At 31.8% G+C, this 18710-nt stretch overlaps 1 protein-coding gene across 1 annotated transcript; it reads right to left on the reverse strand.

Moving 5' to 3' along the window:
* Positions 1-53: 53 nt before the first annotated feature.
* Positions 54-17747, reverse strand: LOC143058097 (angiopoietin-related protein 7-like). Its single transcript, XM_076231560.1, has 6 exons — positions 17290-17747; positions 13927-13983; positions 13508-13659; positions 11759-11855; positions 10911-11075; positions 54-310 (listed from the first exon to the last, which is right to left on the reverse strand). The coding sequence occupies exons 1-6, from the start codon at positions 17657-17659 to the stop codon at positions 63-65; spliced, it is 1089 nt and encodes a 362-aa protein (XP_076087675.1). The 5' UTR covers positions 17660-17747; the 3' UTR covers positions 54-62.
* Positions 17748-18710: the final 963 nt, after the last annotated feature.

Here is an 18710-nt window from a genome sequence, read left to right on the forward strand (position 1 = left end):
CCACTGCTGATACAGATCTAACAAACAATCCTTACGAGTGTAATAATGTTACTCAGGTTTATCTATTGTTTGCGGATCATCATCTCTGATTTTTTTAGTGAATAGCTGAGTCCTTTCCAGTGATACCATGCGACACCTCTTTCTGCATGTTTATCGTCACTGGTTTTTCCACGAAGATACTCTCCATTCAGATTAGAGAAACTGCAAATTCCATACCACCAAGCCCCGACTAACTTATGTGCACATTTGTTGTGATCGTCACGGTCTTTTGTTTTGAATGAACGACCATTGTTGTAACTCATTGAATCTCCTAAAGAGTAATAACATATAGCATAATATTACACAGTAATCTTATTTATTTGTGTTACATCCTTAATTTGTATGTATGAATATCATTGGTGCTTTAATTAATTATGTAATTTTCAGGGTTTTAAGTTTTTAGTTTTAATCTTTTATTTCTCACTTATAAAAAGTATAAAAAAAACAAATGTACAAGAGGAGCAAATACAAAATAGTGTAATCCACATGAATACGTAATTTTGATCACGTGCTTTCTTGCTTTGGCGGAATTCGTCTTTCTCCATCTGTTGTTGCGTAAACCCCTGAGGGTTTACGCAGTATATATTGGACGAGTGATGTAGTCTTTCGGAACACCGGATGTTAGTCGGAACACTTCTGGTCTTTCTATGACCACCTTACAAATACATGCGCAATAGCTATGACCACCTTAGCCTGGGATCCGGCCCAATCTAGCTGCGCGTCGTAAGGGCCAGGTGGGGAACAAATACCATGTGATCGATTCAGTGCCAGTTGACTCTGAATCTAAAGTGAAGCTGAATAAATATTTGCATAAATTTTGATGTTTGATGTAAACCAGCACAATTGGAATCCAATTGACACCTTGGACATGTGAAATCTTAAACTTTTAACTTTCTCACCAGTCGATTGCTGATAAGAATAAACTCTTTTCTGCTTACTAATTATCATCATACTACTAATTAGATATGATAACACTATACATCAATTCATAAAGAAAAATAATTACAGTCTAATTTTTACTAATTGATGTTACACAAGAATTGATTGGATACAGATGTAAAACAAACATTGAGGACAAAATTAGTATTAACCAATCATTGACAGGCAGTACATTGATACACGCCTGGCTATACTGCCAAGATTAGCCAGGACCCCAGGCTATGACCACCTTTCAAATGCATGCGCAATAGCTTACAAATCTGTTGAATATGCATTAGCATCTTAAGTTGCTATAGAGATATTTTACGTATGATCTGAAATTTATTATGATATAATATTTTCTTGCACACGATTACAAGCAGCTAATATTAACCTACATGCGTAGTATTTTAATTAGTCAAACGATGTAACCAGCTGTGTTTAGATATGAGATAAGATTTCATGTAAACAATGCACTTTATATTCTGAACGAGAATAATTAAAAATAAAATCTTTAGAAAGAGTTTTAGTAGCATTTTATTTTAGATTTTACGTTTAGTGAAGATGTACATGTTGTAAAAAGCAAGCTATTTATTTTTTCATACTGAAATTAAAGGGAAGTCTTTCTTGCATATGATTAAATTACAGTTATTTTTTTTGGTTAAATATTGCAACTTTAATAAAAAAAAAAAGGTTATTAAAAATAAAATTAAATAGATATTGAATATGAAAAAATAAAATATTTTGAACGAGAACAATTAAAAATAATATCTTTAAAAAAAGTATTAGCACTTTTTGAAATTTTACGTCTAGGATAGACCAAGGACATGGAAATATAATCATAAATACGTGCCTCAAATAGGTGTAAAAACGAGGATTAAAAAAAAAAAATCGTTTATTGAAAATAACGTTAAAATTAATTATGAAAGTTATGTCCGTATTTATTTTCATTAATATTGCAAATTTAAAGTTATTTTCTTTGTTTAAATATTGCAACATTATTTACTTTTTTTAATAACCTCTGAATCCTTTTCGTCATTAAAATGCGACTGATAAGTATAGATATTCAATATGGAGGGGGAAAAAATAACCGTGACTGAAATCTAAATCTAAAATTTATTTTAAAAAAATACACATTTGACCATGCAGATGTAAGAAATGATACTTCAAGCAATGAAACAACGAATTAAATGTGCCACTTTAATTACGACTGATAACCTAAAAATGAATCATGCATGCATTTTTACCAGACTTAACCAGGTCGGCGATAAGATATCGAATATAAAAAAAGAAGATATCGGGTTTGGTGTCAATGAGACAACTATATATATATCTGCAAGAAACCAAAATAACACAGAAATACAAACTATGGGTCACCGTACGGCCTTCAACAACAGGCAAAGCACGTACCGCATAGTCGGCTATAAAAGGCCCCGAAATGACAATGTAAAACAATCAGTCAAAAAAGAAAATTAACAAAGTCCGTATCATCGTATGCGTAACTTAGTTGCTCACCAGAGGAACTTTACGCAAGCGTTTAAACACGCGTTCCATAAGTTTGAAGTACGTCGAAATGCAAAGGTATACGCTTGGTGAACGCTTTTACTTCAGGAAAATTTTAATGGAACATAAAAAAAATCATTCAGCTCAAGCGTTTGTCAAACGTATATACATGTACCTGTAAACTGCACGCACATAATATGGTCCGAGAACACAATTAATTCGTAGTGCATTTCTTTTAGAACATAAATGAAAATTAAAAAAATCCCACCTGCGCTTTCTCAATGAAATGTTTACAGTGTGTTGTACTACTTTTGGGACAAATTATATCAAAATTATAGAAAACTTCATCGCCTCAAACTCAAAATATGGACAATTTTGTGTTTAGGGTGTCTTGAAATCTTTTGACAGCTTCCGAAGTGCTAATTTTTAACCTTTTTCAGCTGGACCGAATCACTACTTTCCTGTAAAATTCTGGACCCAAATTTTTTTACAGTGTAATTTCACCCCCTACTTACAATTTGAGGCATTAAACATGGAGAAATAAATTTGGAAGGGGTATAAAAATTATTGGCAAGTAACCCACTGTTAACACTAGGGACTATATTCGTGAACAACGAAAATCAAGGGACGACAATTGTGGTCTCGGACCATATACACGCTACACGAGCGTTGAAAACGCTACAGATAAGTTTTAGACACGTTAAGGGCACATTGCATACAAAAATACTCGTCGCCTTAAAGCTTTCATTTAGGAAAAGAAGTCCGATACGGGTGAAACTTCATCAAACCTACAGAAGATATTACACCCTCTCTAACCATGCAACATGGGACTAGACATAGAAGTACAGGAACTAATCACATTAGTTTGAGCTGTACAAGATCTACAAAAATATCCCGCCTGCCTCAAAGGTGCATATAGGATCGACCATGGTCCAGCACTTATGATACAAATACCAACCAGAGTTACAATGACGTGGTAGTAAGTCTTTAAAGGCCACCGAGCGGCCTCAAAAAATGAAAAAAACCTACTATTTAGTCGGCTATTAAATGCCCCGACCATTAAGATTTAAAAACAAAAATCAAACAAAACTAAACAGCCTTATTGATAACAAAATAATTTACGAAAACAACTTGACCGACATGAATTATGAACAACAACCACTGTACTACATGTTTCTGGCTTTAGAATGGACATTGGCACATAAACAATGTGGTGGCCATAAACCCAACCCTCCCAAATGAACCAAACCTTAAGGACAACACATCGCAAGAAAAAACTGTAAAATATCAGTTGCAATTCGCGTCCCTAAAATTATGGGTACGGTGCACAATAATCACTTACATAAAAACAATAGACACAAATCACTGAAATAATCGCACTTACCGAAAGCTATTTCAAAGCTAGTGAACATGTAGACGAACCAGTGGACATAGACGGACTGGTAAACATGTAAACAGACGGGCGAATGTGACAGACTTATTGACAAACATTCACATATAGACAGACCTGCAGTTGGGAATGTAGGAAGACCAGGAGAAACGCTAACTTTTAAGGTACGCTTTAAGCACACCCAATACACGCTTTAAGCTCGTTGTGCACACGATACAGATATGATTGACAGGTTGAATGCATCAAAATTACTAGCGTTTTGGTAGCGTGCATGATTTTTTTTACCTCGGCCTACGTACGTCGGATCTATACGTTGATGTGTGAAGCCGGTATTACATTATTTAAACCACTAAACAGGCAATGTCAGTTTCTAATTCTTATGCACAACAAAAGTAAATATAAGACAATACATCTTTATTAAACAATTATCTAATATATATATAATGCCAGACAAGCATTTGGGTTTACGATTGCATTTCTTTTTTTTAAAGAAAGCAACTTGTTTTATGCTATTAATCGGTATTTCATATAAGTCCTCTATGGAGAAATTAATTTTTTGCATCAACATTTCTTTATCATAATACTAAAAAAAAGTCCCAAAACAGTATTTTTTTATATTTGATGTGAAATCGTTATTTTTGGTGTAATAAAAAAATTGATGGACAGGTTTAAAACTAGTCTTTTTAATATTAGAGTTGTGTTTTAATTAGAAACAAGGATGGGCTAGACTTTCGACTTACTGTGGAGAGAATATAATATTTTCTATTGAAAACAAAACATGCACACATCTAAAATTGCGATATGAAAATCGAATTTTATAAACATGACGATCTCAACCTAGGTGCTGTTATCAAAATGACAACATTCAGTGTAATTTAAAATAAACCAGCGCTCTTAACACATCAAAATATTCACTTGAATTGTAATTTAGAAAATGTAAGATAGGCATGCAACAATATTGTCAGTTCTTGATGACATATAAAGAATCATTTGAGTAAATAGATTTTATCTTCTTAAATTACAACTTTAACAGTACCATCTTTTTAGACTGGGTCACCTCTGATAAAAAAAACCAGAGATTGATGATAGACTGTTGTTAATTTAAAACGTATGTGGCATATGTCTTTGGCATCTTATTATTTATAATTGAAAACCGGTTTTATTCTATCATTTTTTGTGCTGAATAAGAGTACCATATGCATGCATTTAATTCATCCCGTGTTTTCTTATTTTTAAATGTTTATCTTATAACTCCAACAAAAATCATTGTTTTTTATATCCTATTGAACATATTTTCTCAAACAAGAATGTGTCCCCAGTAGACGAATGCCTCATCCGCACTATCATTTTCTAGGTTAAGTGGACCTTAAAAATTGGAGAGAATCTCTACTTTGGAATAAAGATTAGAAAGAAAATATCATAGGGAACGTGTGTACTTAGTTTCAACAAAAACTGCCTCGACCAAAAACTTTAACCTGAAGCGGGACAGACGGACGAACGGACGGACGAACAAACGAATGGACGAATGAACAGACGGACACACAGACCAGAAAATGGGGCATCAAAAACTGAATTGAATCGACATACTTGAAAAATTATCCTGTTACCGTAATAAGACTAATTGTATAAGTATTCATCTCCATGAAGATGGAAGTATATTGTATGTTGATTTCAAAAGAACAATGCATCTGAAAAATTGTACTCGACACGTTTCTTGCATCTCAACAAATCTCAATAAAATTAGTGCTTACCAGTCTAGCAAGTCATTTCTGTAACCAACAATTACATAACTTAACAATAGCATATCTGTAAAATGTGCAATTACATTTTCGCGGACACAGATTATAACAGAAAAAGATATATTTTCACTTCAAACATAAACGAGTCCATGTAAATGAAAACTATCAATAATTTTATATTTTTGTAGGACTGATCAAGGTGTGCGTTAATCGTAAATTGTAAATTTTTTGACGTTTTATCATAGTCTGTTTGACTTCTGTAATTCTTAAAAATTCATTTTTACAAATAATTTTTGTTTTCTTCATGTATGTTAATGTATGATATACACGAACTCTGACAATGGATAACATAATTTTGAACCCATAAGGTCTCTATTTTACTTCTATTTTGTTTTATATAAAATACTCAATGGAATAAGTATGAGTAGTGTTACAGACTTCAATTCAAAACAAAAACATTAGACATGTGCTTTAAACCTGATTCAGACAGTGTACCATGTGTTTTTACTCATTTGGATAACCAGCATTCAGTTAAGTCATGTGATTACTTGAACTTTCTGTATACATGATTTTGTATTTTTCATTGTTCAATTTCCATAAGTAACCTAAGTCCTTAGTAATATTTTCCACTGAACATAACTAGTATTACATTTTTTAAAACTTCAAAGTACTTTGTTGGCAAAATTCAGTTTAGAAATGAAATTTTGTGAAAAATGAATAATATAAAACATATTTGTTAGTTATTTTACCTTCATTTAAACATTCAATACTTATAATTACATTTTTAAACTAGCATCATGAAAACACGATTTTTATCAGGTTTTTATTTAATTTACCTGTGCACTTTATTGTGGGACCTCGTGTCATCATGAATGATACATTTTATTGTGTAATGAAGTTGATTAAGGAATAACGCGAGATTACAGTGTAGCCAATCAAAATAACGTATTATAATGAACCATACATTACCATATTAATCTATTGCAATAAAAAATCATAATATCTAATAAAATTTGTAGATTTAGCTAACAAAGTCCTTATATTTGTATAAAGTAACATTCGTTTATAGTGGAAATATTTTTTAACGTTGAATAAGCTACAATTAAAAATTGCTTGCTGGTCCCTCTCTGTGATTACCATTATATTACATTGGTTCATTTCCCAATTTTTTTTTTATATCTTTATTATTTGGTTCATTTCCCAATCAATCTGTCACCAAGGGAAGATGATTAACTCGTTTTCGTTCATAGTCTTTTTCAAAAATGATGAACGGTTCTTTATATTGGTATGTAATCATTTTAAACGTTTCAAATTTATGAAATTATATTCGTACATCAATGTTTTTGATACACCAATAGCAAAAACTGAAATATATTGAATTGATACATTTTGTAATATTCAAAATTATATCAGAAACCTAAACTTAATTATAAAATAATGAACCTGTTAAGGGGAGAGAATACTCGCATAACTTTTTCGAATTGGCACATAATACAACGAAATGTCACTCTTGCATACAAATGGCACATCAATATAATTAATTATCTGCGAAATCGTCCCCCACCTTCAATGATGATTCTAAATTATAAATATAACCAAAAGTTGTTAATCTATAGATAGTTAAGACTAATGAAAGTTAACCCAATGTAAAAATATTTCTTTGCAATTTTTTAAAACTTCCTCAGAAAAATACTCGAGCCACTTGACTTTCATAGCTCAAAATTAACGTTTTTACACAATATTTAAATAAAGTAGTGGAAGATTATTCGCTTCTCAAAGTGTAAGACGCAATAAAAATCGTATGCTTGAACCATCCTACCGAAATACGGATTTAATTAAGTCCTGAACATTTCGACATTTCTTCGTATATTTTGAACAAAACCGGTTTTAACCAAATCACAAGTACGTGTTAAGATCCGACTAAATACCTAGTTTCCTATATGGTCAGGTAAAGTTGCTACATACATCAACCATACATATATCTATATCACTAATGGAAAGCTGAATACTAAAATTTATGATAAAAGGGATGATTTTTCATTTCCTATCGTTAATTATCCGTTTTTAGATGGTGACGTTCCCTTGTCACCATCTTACTGTGTTTATATATCTCAACTTATACGATTCGCTCGTGTATGTAACAATGTTTTAGATTTTAACGAGAGAAATTTATGTATTACTGAAAAATTATTACACCAGGGTTTTCGATATCACAAACTAGTCAAAACATTTAATAAATTTTATCATCGGTATAAAGACATCATTCGTAAATATAGCTCAACATGCAAACTTCTAATACGTTCAGGTATTTCACATCCAATTTTTTATGGAAATATTCTTTATAAAGCACAAAGGTGTCAGTATTCACATCAGAAACTTACAAAACCTTTGAATAGACTTATTAAGAAGGGATATAATTACGATACTGTTGTCAATTCATTAAAGATTGCATATTTTGGCGTTAATATTGAGTCACTGATAAGGTCTTTGCATCGGAACTAAACACATTTATTCTAAAAACAGTTGTTGGCATGACACGGGTTATGTTCTTCTCATATATGTTATGATGGTATGATACTAAACCCCTAACGGGAAGGATTGTGCCTGATGTTCATATGATGAAATCATAATCTTTCAGTCAGTTTAATTGAAGTCTGGAGCTGGCATGTCAGTTAACTGCTAGTAGTCTGTTGTTATTTATGTATTATTGTCATTTTGTTTATTTTCTTTGGTTACATCTTCTGACATCAGACTCGGACTTCTCTTGAACTGAACTTTAATGTGCGTATTGTTATGCGTTTACTTTTCTACACTGGTTAGAGGTATAGGGGGAGGGTTGAGATCTCACAAACATGTTTAACCCCGCCGCATTTTTGCGCCTGTCCCAAGTCAGGAGCCTCTGGCCTTTGTTAGTCTTGTATTATTTTAATTTTAGTTTCTTGTGTACAATTTGGAAATTAGTATGGCGTTCATTATCACTGGACTAGTATATATTTGTTTAGGGGCCAGCTGAAGGACGCCTCAGGGAGCGGGAATTTCTCGCTATATTGAAGACCTGTTGGTGACCCTCTGCTGTTGTTTCTTATTTGGTCGGGTTGTTGTCTCTTTGACACATTCCCCATTTCCATTCTCAATTTTATCTAAAGTAATTATATGTTTATGGAAACTTTTATCTACTAATTTTGATTAATTTTAAAAAAAGCAAACACAAAGTACTCGCAAAAAAAATATTATTAAAGCAATTCGTAATCTTCAGTCTCATTATCATGAGATTATCATTATCTTTTTCACTTTCAATTTCAGAGTCGGATTCAATATGAATAATAATTTTGTGAATTTCATCCTGTATAGCATCCTTTTGCCAATATTTGGAATCAATATTGTTTTTTACATGATTAAATGAATTTAACCATGTTGTGCAATTTATCTTTTCAAACCCTTTTTGAATCATTTAAATATAGAAAAGAAGATGTGGTATGATTGCCAATAAGACAACTCTCCACAATAAAGCAAAATGACACAAAAAATAACAATTATAGGTCACCATACGGCCTTCAACAATGAACAAAGTCCATACCGCATGGTCAGCTATAACAGGCTCTGAAATTACAATGTAAAACAATTCAAACGAGAAAACAAACGGCCTTATTTATATAAAAAAAGATGATTGAAAAACAAATATTTATCACAAAAACAAACGACAACAACTGAATTACAGGCTTCTGATTTGGGACAGGCACATAGATACATAGTATTGCGGGTTTAATCCAAGGTAATTTGTTTTGGATTTAATAACTTCATAAATCTTAGGTTTTGTTGTTTTGCATGTCAAATTCAACGCCAAGCTTATTTAGAAAGTCAACCATGTCACTTTTTCTTAAATTATATGTGGGACGTTTTGTACCCTCGACACACACACTATGATATGACGCATTGTTGATTACTATTTGACTGTTTTTGGCAAAGCTGGAACTAATTGGTCAAAAATTTTGCTGTTCATTTTCGTATGGTCATCGCGTCCGTTTGTACTGCTATCCTTAAAACTATATCACATCCTTTTTTAAAAAAAACTTTTCACATCCAGCATACAAAACAACGAATCTTCGGACTTGACCTAGGGGGTTGTTACAGACCAACGTTCACATAATCTGCTCCAGTCAATGGGATAATTTGAGGTCGTCAATCAATGGCCACAGCTACACTGTTTTGAATATGATTCTATCTTAAAGTGTGAAATTAAGACTAGTGATTCTCAAAATGAGCAAGTCTTCAATACTGTTAGCATTAAGAAAATACTTCCATTGATCCTACAAAAACAGATGCCAACAATAACGACTTGTAAGGTTTAAATGTGTTTTATGAATTTATTTCAATCTTAATCATCAATTTCGTTGTCTGTTGGAACTTTTAAGTTTTTTTCTCAGTACCGTTTTGTTTTTATAAAGGGACATAACACCATTACTAACCGTGTATGAAATAAGCCCCGCCCCGTTCTTACCTAATATGGAATATAAAGGGACGTAACTCCACTACTAACCGTGTATGAGATAAGCCCCGCCCCCTAATAACCTAATATCAAATATACACGGTTTGCACGCGGACGCTTTCAACCAATCATATTCCTGGAAATGTAAAGGAGGTAAGATCTTAATCCCTTTCTTTATTTATACGTAAGGGAGATAATGCATAATTTAACAAAAATATTTGAAAAGTCCTTTTTTTCATCAATAAAGGTCTTTAAGGTTATATTTTATCTAATTTTATTTGCATCTTTTTCAAGAAAAATACAAATATCAAATCTATTCTGTAAATTCTTATTTGTAAAACTTTTTAGAGCCTCTCCAGCTTGCTAATATTTTATTTCAGAAAATATTAATTTATATTCAAATTAAGGTTACAAAAACTAAGATATTGTAAGGGAATAATAACTTCTTTGTAGATACATGCAAGTGCATTTTATAAAATAAAAAAAAAACAGTTTTAAAAAAAAACTTAGATGATGGTAATGTTTCATGACATGTATAGTGTCCTTTAATATTTAAATGAGTAAAGTCACATGGTACAATGAAACAAACAGGTTTAAAGCACATGTCTAATGTTTTGGTTTACATACGAGGCAATAACACTTGTATTTTATATATTAAAAAAATAGAAGTAACATAGAGACCTAATGAGTAACTTTTTTGATAATTGGTTCAAAATTATGTTATTCATCGTCAGAGTTCGTATATATCATACATTAGCATACATGAAGAAAAACATATTTATTTGTAGAGAATGGTTTTCTGAAGATTTATAGAAATCTAACGGACTATACATACCTGCAGTGCCATTGTATCCTCCGATTGTCAATTTATAACCAGAAGCTTCGTTTCCCAAACTGAAAGTATTATATGTAGCATAGCGTGTGTCACCATTCCAATCTTCTAGTGTAATTCGGAGCTGATAACCTCCATCTGACGTGAGTTTGTAAATGTGTTCGTTACCTAGTATAAATGTGCACAAATTGTAAGAATCTGTTAAATTGCTGATCACAAGGAAGCTATTAAACCAAGAGTTCCAAATGGTGAAGTTGAAATCATCCCTTCGTAAATTTTACGGACGCCATCACGAGTTGGTTGATCGATATGGAATAACCGTTTCACAAATGATATATGTTTCTTACGTCGTAATTACAATCCCCTTCCCTTACATGAGTGTGACCTGCCGAATTAGACTATTTACCGGATTTGTTATAACATAAGGAACACGACGGGTGCCACATGTGGAGCAGGATCTGCGTACCCTTTCGGAGCACCTGAGATTACCCCTAGTTTTTGGTGGGGTTCGTGTTGCTTATTCCTTAGTTTTCTATGTTGTGTCATGTGTTCTATTGTTTGTCTGTTTGTCTTTTTCATTTTTAGCCAGGCGTTGTCAGTTTATTTTCGATTTATGAGTTTGACTCTGTCCCTCTGGTATCTTTCGTCCCTCATTTAAAGATATACTATTTTTAGAAGTAGTTCATAATTAACTTTTTATTCATTATTTCAAATTAATGCCAAAAGTGCATCAATGAATTACAATATTACAAATTTCAATCATTTTTGCAAAATGAAGAAAAGCGAAGAGAACTTAAAAATATTATTTTACTTCACCATTTGAAACCAAAATATAGTAAATAACTCAGTACCAAGCCAGAATTCTCCTGTTGGTTCGCCAAAACCATTTTTGTAGTCCTCCCATCCTCTGTAGAAATTTGTAGAACCGTCTTGTCTCCTTTGTATAACCTTGAAATAAAATTGAGAATGCAAATTGGGAATGTGTCAAAGAGAGTAGACAACAGCAGAAGACGACATTAAGTTGTAAACATTTGGATTGCTGATATTTTGCAAAGATTTTCACTCAAAATAGAGGCCGTCTTGAACATGCTGTTGGGTTAAAGCTTTTGTTCCATGTTGAAGACCTCACTATGCCATCGAAAAGACATTTAGAAATAAAATTGCTGTAAGTTGTTATGTTTTGTTATACATTGATAGCCTATACCTTATTGCAGTAGAACAAATAAAGAAAATTGTGCATCATCTACAATGTTCAATTTGTAATTGATATGGGAACAGAGGACGAGTAAATATGAACTACACATATCAGTGTTCCAGCTAGGTTTTCAAAAGGGCAGGGTGCCAATCCTGAAAAAGGGCATTTAACGCGCGATATGATAATATGAAAAGGGCATATTTTAATAAAAGATGTTAATCAAACATTTGTGTTTATTCGTTGAATCACGAACAACATTTTTAGCCCATATAGAACTCTATCTTTCTACTTTTAAGGCTGAAAAACTTGTCAAGCAGCTTGTCACACAAGTTTTTTTATCATTGCTTGGCACAGTTGAACTTTTTGTTTTGAAAAGAGATCTGTTTCATACTGTTTCTATGGTCTACCACATTTTACCAGTTTCACCTTCTACCCCTGCTGTGCTTGATGGCAATACAGCACAAAACAGCTGTGCTCAGTAAATTCACAATTTTAGGATATAAAGCAACAGTGAAAAATAGTATCAAAAATAAAGAATACAGAAAAAGATGACCAAGGCACCCTACCAACACTGCTACTAAGACCCTCTTTAACTTTTCCCATAACTCAAAATAAATACCTAAACATATATATTCTTAAGCAAGAAGTATGGAGACACATTTTAGAATATGTAAATGGGTTACTCAATGCTAGGAAAAAAATCAGATTGAGTTATCTTTCTTTATTCGGGTGTGCTCCTTCTTTGGAGGATTATAAACAGTACGTAAATGTGATGTAAATATGATCACAATATGGCGGCCGATTTTGTTATTTTCGTATCAAAAATGAAGGCAGTCAATGACAAATACGTCTGAATTTTCTGTTTATTTTACAGAAAACAAGTAAAACAATGTCTTCAACGAGTTTATAATAGTTTTCCAACTTTCTGTCATTACGTTTCTTCCATGAAACTACGGTAAACATCGCAAATTGTGCCCAAGTTGTTGTATGCACATTTCTTCAAAGATAATTGCCGACTGACCGATTCTATTTGAACGAATTAATGTTGATGATCATTAATGACCCATCCGATAAACGGATTACCTATAACAACAGATTATGACACCAGTTGTAACCATTGATTAGCTTGGGGTGGTAAACAAAGTCATAATCTTTTCCCCAGGTAAAATTTAGTAATTAGCGTATCATATCAATACGCAAATTAATATGCAATCGATCTTCAAAAAAGGCAGGGCGCCCTGGAAACTGTAAAAAGGGCACAGGGCGCCACTCGGAAAAGGGCGGGCGCCGCGCCCTCTGAAAACGGCCTAGCTGGAACACTGCATATCATATATATGCTACTAATAATAATATAGATATATAGATAAAACCAATGTTAAATTCAAATAAACAATGAAACACTTACTGTCCAGTAATCATCAATTTTACAGTAGCCTCTGAATGGTGGAGTACCTTTTGCAGTCAGTACGTACATTCCACTTTTACAGCTAGTTCCTCTCAAATCACCACAATCTTGTATCACTCCTCCGCATTTTTTCGGCGCATTTAGGTTGTCCCCTTAATTACAATGTAATGTAATATATTTGTTGTAAAACACGAGCATACACCTACGTTTATGAATTTATGTTATTAAAACAACAAGTATTCATCCTGTAAAATGGTATTATATTGAAACTGATCAAAAAGTATAAATATGATTTATATATAGTAAGATTTCAATTTAACACCGTGCCTACAAAAATAGATTGAAAAAAAACTTTTTAAAAATAAAAGGTATAAGAAAATTGTGTTTACAATTCATCAAATGACTTGTTTTCTACTTACTTTGATTTGCTATGAATTGCTGAACTTCTTGTAGTGATTTCCGGAAAGATGTCATATCTGAAACAAATATTGGTGAAATTTTATAATTTAATGTTATCAACCTTCGTATTTTTGTCTTAAAGCAAAATTACCGATCCGAAACTATTCAAAAATCCGAAGTTCTTAAAACTTGAACCGACTAAATCAAACGTTATGCTCTCTCAAACCAACGGAAGGAAAACATCTGTCATAATTCTAACTTGTTATATTTGTCTTCTAAAAATAAAGTGTTTCAACCTGATGTCATAGCTAGTTATACCTCCAACTGGTAATATAGTTGCTCGAATTTCCGTTGTGTGATTGAAAACAAATAACGAGCATTTCAACAGACATAATAGGTTAATGTGACACAAATTAGGACTAAGCAGTGTAAACTGCGTTAACATACATCACACACATACAACACATCTGACTCAAAGATTGAAACAAACACGCACTGTTTGTATATTTAAGTGTTAAATTAAAGTCATAAGTAACTTCGATTAATGAAAATATAAATATGTTCTATAAACTTGAATGGCTCAATTTTACTCTGAAAGAAGTGAACGTGAACATTTTTCTTAAAAAAAGAAAATCCTTTAACATCTTCATAAATGTATCGAACTTGATTAATTTTTATCGCCGAATTTTTTCCGTGTGTAGTCACCTTAACTACGAGACCTTTCGTTATAACTTCGGTCAGCGCACAGCGCAAGTGCGCGGAGAAACCATGATGAAAGTATGTTAACACACGTTATATTGAAGATATCGAAATATCAATAAGTAATGACCATGATGACTATTCAATATATATATATATCAAAACATCATACCGTAATGTCAAAATCATATTATGTAAAGAAAAACTATCATTAAGTAATAATAAAACATCAGAGCGTTATATCAGACAGTCGAAGCGTTCCGTATGCATGCATTCATTTGGTTCATTTTCTTGAAAACAATAAAATAAAATAAAAACTAATTGCAAATGACTATGATATGAAATGCTTTCAATTAAACAAAAGTTATCTAGATATTGATTTTAAAAAATATTTATTATATTGTGTTTACAATGACAAATTGTATACAGTGCAGTTGTTAATTATGACTTTTATACATTTCAACTCTAATTATTCTATTTCAACGTTTAGTTCTAAATTAAGGCAACATAAAATTAAAGTATCACAGTCTCACAGATTACCTTAACCGTATTTGGCACAACTTTTTGGAATTTTGAATCCTAATTGCTCTTCAACTTTGTACTTGTTTTATCATAAGATGATAATAATTGAACACATACGATCTTGCATTCTTTTCTTTATATATCTTGCAATACAAGACTTATGGGTTCGAATGCATTTACTCTTGAAATTCGAAAAAAAAATTATTTGTTATTGTTGCAGACTTATTCATTTATTTTCTAATATTCATACTAAACAATGTTCCAAAGCTAAATTTAATTTTTCCAGTTGTTTACCCAGACTGCTTTACTCTATAGTAATAATATGGCTCATGTACACAACAACTAGAACACACATTGAAAACCAATAAAATTCGAAACGTGCGCATTTTTCCAGTATATTGATAAGTGATTGATATTAAAAGGGACATACAATTTCATAATTCGACAATAAGCTAATACATTGTATATGGCTAAAAAAAAAAAGACACACAGACAACAAACATTACACATAGCATAACATATAAAAGCAAAGACCCCACCATAATCTGAGTGTAATCTCAGGTGTTCCGGAAGGATAAACAGCACCTGCTTCATATATGGCACCCATCGCGTTGCTCATATGAGTACAAACTATTTCGGTAGGACACATAAGCCATGATTATTTAGAAGTTAGATTAGTCATACAATCGTGTTTTGCGTCTACATGATGTGCACATCTTAAAAAAAACTCGTGAGAATTTCTACTGAGATTCACTTGAACATTGTAAGTGACATTTTCCTGTAGAGTACATAATTAGCATTAGGATATATTGAGCATAGGTCAGTTATTAATTGGTCACGTTTTATAAATACTCAAAGCCCGAGGAGTAGCAGAGAGTTATAAATGTTCATAAAACATAACACAGTATTGTCTGACCAACTTAGAACATGTTCAAAACTATGAGTGACATTACGACTTCAGCCTTTCCCATTGTATTAATAAAGCTCTATAATATAAATTCACTTTAATTGTTACGATCCATACTTAAAAAAAATTATTCATTTCAACAGATGGATTGAAACGGCAAAGATATAGTTTTGATTTAAAAAACGAAATATAGAGTTTTCTTCTTCCTCGGGTAAAATTAGATACTTATATATTTATAATTCATTCATTTTAAAACGCAGACATTGTGTTATAAGGCAGTTTTTCACAATTAATAAAATGACTAAAATTTTAACAATTAGTTTTTATAAATTACCATCTTTTCAACATTAGCCATTTTACTTAAAAAAAACAAACTAATTATTTTAAGGTATAGTATAAAAGTTAGATGAATTATTTTTTAAGCTACACCGTTGACCCCTTGTGGTTACTAGTATATGTTAACAAAATGTTGACTGAAGTTAACATTTTCAAATACCAGATCTGAAATTTTATAAAATCCAGTCTTAAATTACTATAATCGTTTTCTCGAAATTCAAATTAACATAAACCCATGATATGAAAACATTTAAATGATTTGGAAGTAAAAGGCGACTTACTTGTCTATTGGGCAGAGTGTATTTGTTTTGTATTGTTTTATATTTTGTACATGCTTGATTTGCACAAAAGACATGTAACTATTGTGAAAAATTATGGTAACTGCTTGTACCTGCCTCACGGTAGGTTTCATAACTTACTTAAAAAATTGGAATAATGTTAAAAAAAAAACAACAACCCAAAACATTTACTGTTTATTAAATATACTATTTGTGTGATTTACACACTTGAGTAATGATTATGAAGTTTTAATTACCTGCTACCCTTTACAATATAAGTGCGATGGTTCCCAATTTCTATTTTGAATGTGATGGTTATATTAAGACAGTAATTAATTGAAATAATTTTTTGGCGTCTAATAAGTGAAAGGCTTCGATATTTGATATTTGGGGGATATTTCGTATTAACGAATAATATTAAAATAATTTTTTTTGTAAAAACAGACGAATTGTCTAAGAATGAGGAGCAGTGTTGCATCAACTATGAATTAATATAACTAACACGTTACTGCTTTTAAGTACGTGATGTCATACTTTGTTTGAAAATATTGTCAAGATAAACTCCCATGCACTTATCAAAAGATACATGGTCGGAGCTTACGCAAAGACCGTTCTATAGAAAATATAAACAATACAGTTACCTTCAGATATGGTATCTGTCAAGTTCTGTTTCACAACATCAAAATATTCTTTAATCTCCTTTTCAATGTCCACCGTTAAATTTGCCTTCATGCTTTCAATGTATTGTTTCACATCCTGGTCTATTTTCAATGACAGCAAAACGTCTTCTAGTTTCATTTTAACTAAATTTGACATTTTCGTTTCGAATGTGTCTGAGATATATGTCATGATGCGCTTGTTAACTTTGGTCATATCAAACATTGCAAGCAAAGGGACGTTTTGGTTATCCACCACAGGAGTTTCTACTAAATCTCCACCTGAAGTGGTTGACTTTGCTTCTGCCAGTACCAAGGAACAAATTAATCCTACAAAAAGCAAACACTTTTCCATTTTTAGTAAATTGACCGTCAACTGTGACAACTAGCGTTTCCTCTGATTTTGAATACATTGTACCGAAACTTATAGAATATTATTTAATAGGAAACTAATCACAAATGTATGTTATAAGAAACATAAGTTCTTTTCTGAAACAGATCTCTTTAAAAGTAGCATATTAACATGAAAAACATATGTCTTTTATAAAAATAAAACGTTTTATCAAAGTAATGATATATATATTATTGCCTTCATTATCTGTAGAAAACACCTGTTTTATACGAAAAAAGTACTATGACGTCAAATGAAATATTGCACGGCAACCTATACTATTTGTTGTCTACCGAATGTTTTGTAATATAATAACCGTAATGATTTATTTTGATTTCTTGTAAAATCTTAGTCTAATAGGAAGTGTTTTGCATATGCAAGATGTTATTTTTTTATTGATCTTGTTTAATTTCCTTTAAATTAGTTGTTGTAATTCTACTCATTTGTTTTATTGCCTTAATATTCTAATATTTGTTTCTATAGTGCCAATTTGATTTACTCTACAATGTAATTCATTTGTTTATTTTCTAATAGGGATTTTCTACAAATCCATAGGTTGCATGTGCCTGTTCTGATGTTACATCAAAATGGTCTAATAAAACCTTATTACGTCATTCAATTAACTTCCTTGACACATTTAACATCCCACATATTGGTACTGCCAGCAACAAACAACAACCACTGAATTTCAAGTTCCTATCTAATTACAGTTTTATAGATTTAACACAATAATGAACCTTTGTACGTATACGCAATACTAACTTATTGAAAAGTTACTATCATGTTAGGCTGATTGACAGAAAAGGGTGGTGGCCCAGGCCGGTTTCTTGGTTCTGGAATCTGAAATCATGGAAATACCACACCTGTGTTTTGTAATACGAACATTCCAGGATGTATGATGTGAGAACTTATTTTTGTTTTATCATAACATAAGTTCCTCAAAAACAGTTTTTAATACTTTGCTATAAAAAATGTTCCTGTTGAAACACAAATGTTTTATACTCCTTATTCCGCA

The sequence above is a fragment of the Mytilus galloprovincialis genome, chromosome 14, assembly GCF_965363235.1.
Source record: "Mytilus galloprovincialis chromosome 14, xbMytGall1.hap1.1, whole genome shotgun sequence".
NCBI lineage: Eukaryota > Metazoa > Mollusca > Bivalvia > Mytilida > Mytilidae > Mytilus > Mytilus galloprovincialis.